Source organism: Martes martes (assembly GCF_963455335.1).
Source record: "Martes martes genome assembly, chromosome: 5".
NCBI classification, from domain to species: Eukaryota; Metazoa; Chordata; class Mammalia; order Carnivora; family Mustelidae; genus Martes; species Martes martes.
The window spans coordinates 105,862,487-105,865,570 of NC_137892.1; the positions used below are offsets into that span (position 1 = coordinate 105,862,487).

General features: G+C 66.1%; 1 protein-coding gene across 1 annotated transcript; it reads right to left on the minus strand.

The window, feature by feature from the left end:
• Window positions 1-562: 562 nt before the first annotated feature.
• On the minus strand, window positions 563-2,876 carry TLX3 (T cell leukemia homeobox 3; the record flags this gene model as incomplete). Its single annotated transcript, XM_080804445.1, has 3 exons — window positions 563-773; window positions 1,717-1,960; window positions 2,315-2,876. The coding sequence occupies 3 exons, from the start codon at window positions 2,874-2,876 to the stop codon at window positions 563-565; spliced, it is 1,017 nt and encodes a 338-aa protein (XP_080660571.1).
• Window positions 2,877-3,084: the final 208 nt, after the last annotated feature.

Genomic DNA, 3,084 nt, shown 5'->3' on the forward strand with positions numbered 1-3,084 from the left:
GAAAACGAAATAAAAGCGGCGTTAAGGGAAATAGCTAACTTTTTTATTAAATAAAACGACTTAAATAAAAGGAACGGAAAAGGAGAGGAGTGGACCCAGCCTAAACGCAGGGTGCCCCAGCCCTGGCGCTCCCCCCAGCCACCTGGTCGGCCGCCCCTCCTCCAGCGGCCCCCGCGGGGGAAGCAGGTGGCCGGTTTCTAAAGAAAAAAGCCAAAACTTTTATTATTTACACGTTTGGGCAAAAGTACAAAGTATAATACAGGCGCCCGGCCCGGGGGGGTGCGGGCGAGGGGCGGAGAAACGTAAGGCGCTTTCTTTGTCAGGCCCGGGCCTGGGGCGGGACTGGGCGCGGGGCGGGGGCTCGGATTGTGCAGCCGCGCGGAGCCCGGGCCCAGCCCCCTCCGCGGCCGGAGGAGATGCGGCCGCGCCCCGGGGCCTAGTCGAGCTCGGAGGACCCTGCCCCTCTCGGCCTCGGGCCCCCCCCGACCCCAGCCCGGCTGGGGGCCCGGGGCGCCCCGCCGGGTAAGGGCGGCGATCCTTGAAGACTGTGCGCGCTGGTGGCTCACACCAGAGAGGTGACGGCGGGGACCTTGGAGCTGTCCTCCTCCCAGGGCTGCAGATTCTGCAGAGCAAAGAGCGACGAGTTGTGCAGACAGAGAGGGTCGGGCTGGATGGAATCGTTGAGGCTCTTTTGGAAGGCGTCGTGTTGCAGCTGCAGCATGAGCCGGCTCGCCTGCTGCCGCTCCGCCTCCCGCTCCTCCGCCGTCTGCCGCCTGCACCGGGGGAGGGAGAGGGACAGCACCGTCATGCACCCGGCACTGCGGGGCCGCCGGCGGGGTCGCCGGCGGGGCCCCCAGCCCTACCGGGAGCGGAGCCCAGCCGGGAGCCTCGAGGCGCAGGACCCGTCTGCACCCCTACTGTCGCTGTGCGCCCGAGGCCCGCGCGTCCGGGGAGTGGGTTGGCATCGTTTGTTTTTGTTTTGTGCCGGGTGGTCGCGGGGAGGGGACTCAGCCCGCCGCCCACCTGCACGTCCGGGTATTGTGGCTTCGCCAACAACAAAGATGTTTCTTTTGCGGGATAACAGGGACATGGCGTGTGTGTAACTGACTCGGCCCTGCGGACAGTCAGGTCGCTAGGGTCCGCGGGTGGGAGGGCTGCTCTGCAGCTGCCCGCGCTGTGTCCCTGGGCCGGGTCAGCCTCATCCAGTTCTTCCAGGCCCTTCCCGAACCTCTCTTCCAAAACACGACCGCTTCGCCGTTCACGGGTTGGATGGAAATAGGGATCGGATAAAAACGGGGCTGGAGCAGGATGGGGAGCCTAAGGGGGAATACGGAGCCCGCGCGGACTGACGGATATCCGAGCGGGCAAGCGGGAAGGATTAGGGGAGTGGGAGAGAGCCCGGGGTAGGGTGGGGCGGATGCTGGTGGAGGTGCAAGTGAGAGGAAACCGAGAGGGCGCAGAGTCGGAAGAAAACACGGAGAGTTGGAGAGGCGCACGAGAGCGACGCGGATGAGAATGGAGAAGCCGAGGCGCGGGAGAGAAGGGAAAGAAACACAGGCCGGCGGGAAGGAGAGAAGGGAGATAAAATTTGGGAAGGAGTGGGAAAGCGCAGCACTGGGAGGGCGGTTAGCGGGGAGCAGAGGATGAGAGCGCAAGGCCGAGGCGCAGGGCAGGTGAAGAGCGGGTGCAAGATGGGCCGGGCCGGGCCTCTCTCACCGCCACTTGGTCCTCCGGTTTTGAAACCAGGTCTTGACCTGCGCGTCTGTCATTTTGAGGGACTTGGCGAGCGCCGCCCTCTCGGCCGAGGCCAGGTACTTCTGGCGGTGGAAGCGCTTTTCCAGCTCGCAGATCTGCACCCGAGAAAAGGACGTGCGCGGCTTCTTACGCTTGGGCGGCGTCCTGTTCTGGTAGGGGTGGCCGATGCGCCGGGTCACGGTGAAGGGCGTGAGGGCCGCCGCCGCTGCGGAGACACACGAGGGCCCCTGAAGCCCAGCCGGGCTCCACTGCCCTTCAGGCCCCATGCGGACTCCGTGTCGCCCGGTGGGGCACAGAGTGCTCCGCTATTATGTTGGTCCCCCGCGTCCCCAGCGGCACCAAGCCGGGCGGGAGATACTCTCCTCTGCCCCTGGGCGTAGGCTTATTTCCCCGAAACTCCCTGATTTTCCTCCCCCCGTGGTTGCCCCGGGCGCCGAGCGCTGAGGCCTCCGCCGCGCCTGGGCCTCCGGAACCGTTTCCCAGAGTGGAGCACCCAGGGCGCGGCGCCTCTGGCCCCGGGAGGGCCGAGGCCCGGTGCCTGTTGGCTGGCCCTGCTCACCTGTGAAGCGGTCTTTCACGAAGCGGCGGCTGCTCTCCATCCAGGGGAAATTGAGGCCGCCCAGGCTGGAGACCGTGGGCACGGAGGGCATGGCGGGCAGCGCGCTAGGCAGAGGCGGTGGCACGGCCCCGGGCAGCGGCCTGTGCGCTGGCACTCGGATCACGCCGGCGGGCGCCAGGCTCAGGTTGACACTGTAAGATCCCGGGTCCTCGAAGGGCGCGCCGAGGCCGGCAAAGGAGGCGGGTAGAGACGGGTACGCGGCGCCCGGACGGCCCCCGGGGGGCCCTCCCAGGTAGCTGGCGCCGTCGGGGCCCCGCGGGGCTGGTGCGCTGTCCTGGTCCGGGCTGTTGAGGATCTGGTCGATGCCGAAGCTGATGGGCTCGTGCGGGTGCGGGGTCTGCGCGCTGGCGGGCGCCTCCATCCTGGGCGGGCGGAAGGGCTGGGCTGGGCTGGGCGGGGAGGCGGCTGGGTCCCTGTTACGGCGCGGCCATGGAGCGCCCGGCGCCTCTCGTTGCACTGAAACTTTGCCAAGAGTGCGCGGGCCCGACAGGCTCTGTGTCATCTTTCTTGAACCGAACCTGGAGTTTCCGCTGCTAATTCCTCTCCCGCCGCAGCCATTGGCTGCGATCAACAAGCCTCTCTCCTCCCATTGGCTCCCGGCTTTCAATAAAGGCCTAATTCATGGAAATAGGAGCTTAGGGACTGTTCCAAGGTGACATCATTTTAACAAACGAACAATAGGTCAAATTTATTAGCTGGGATAATGGGCG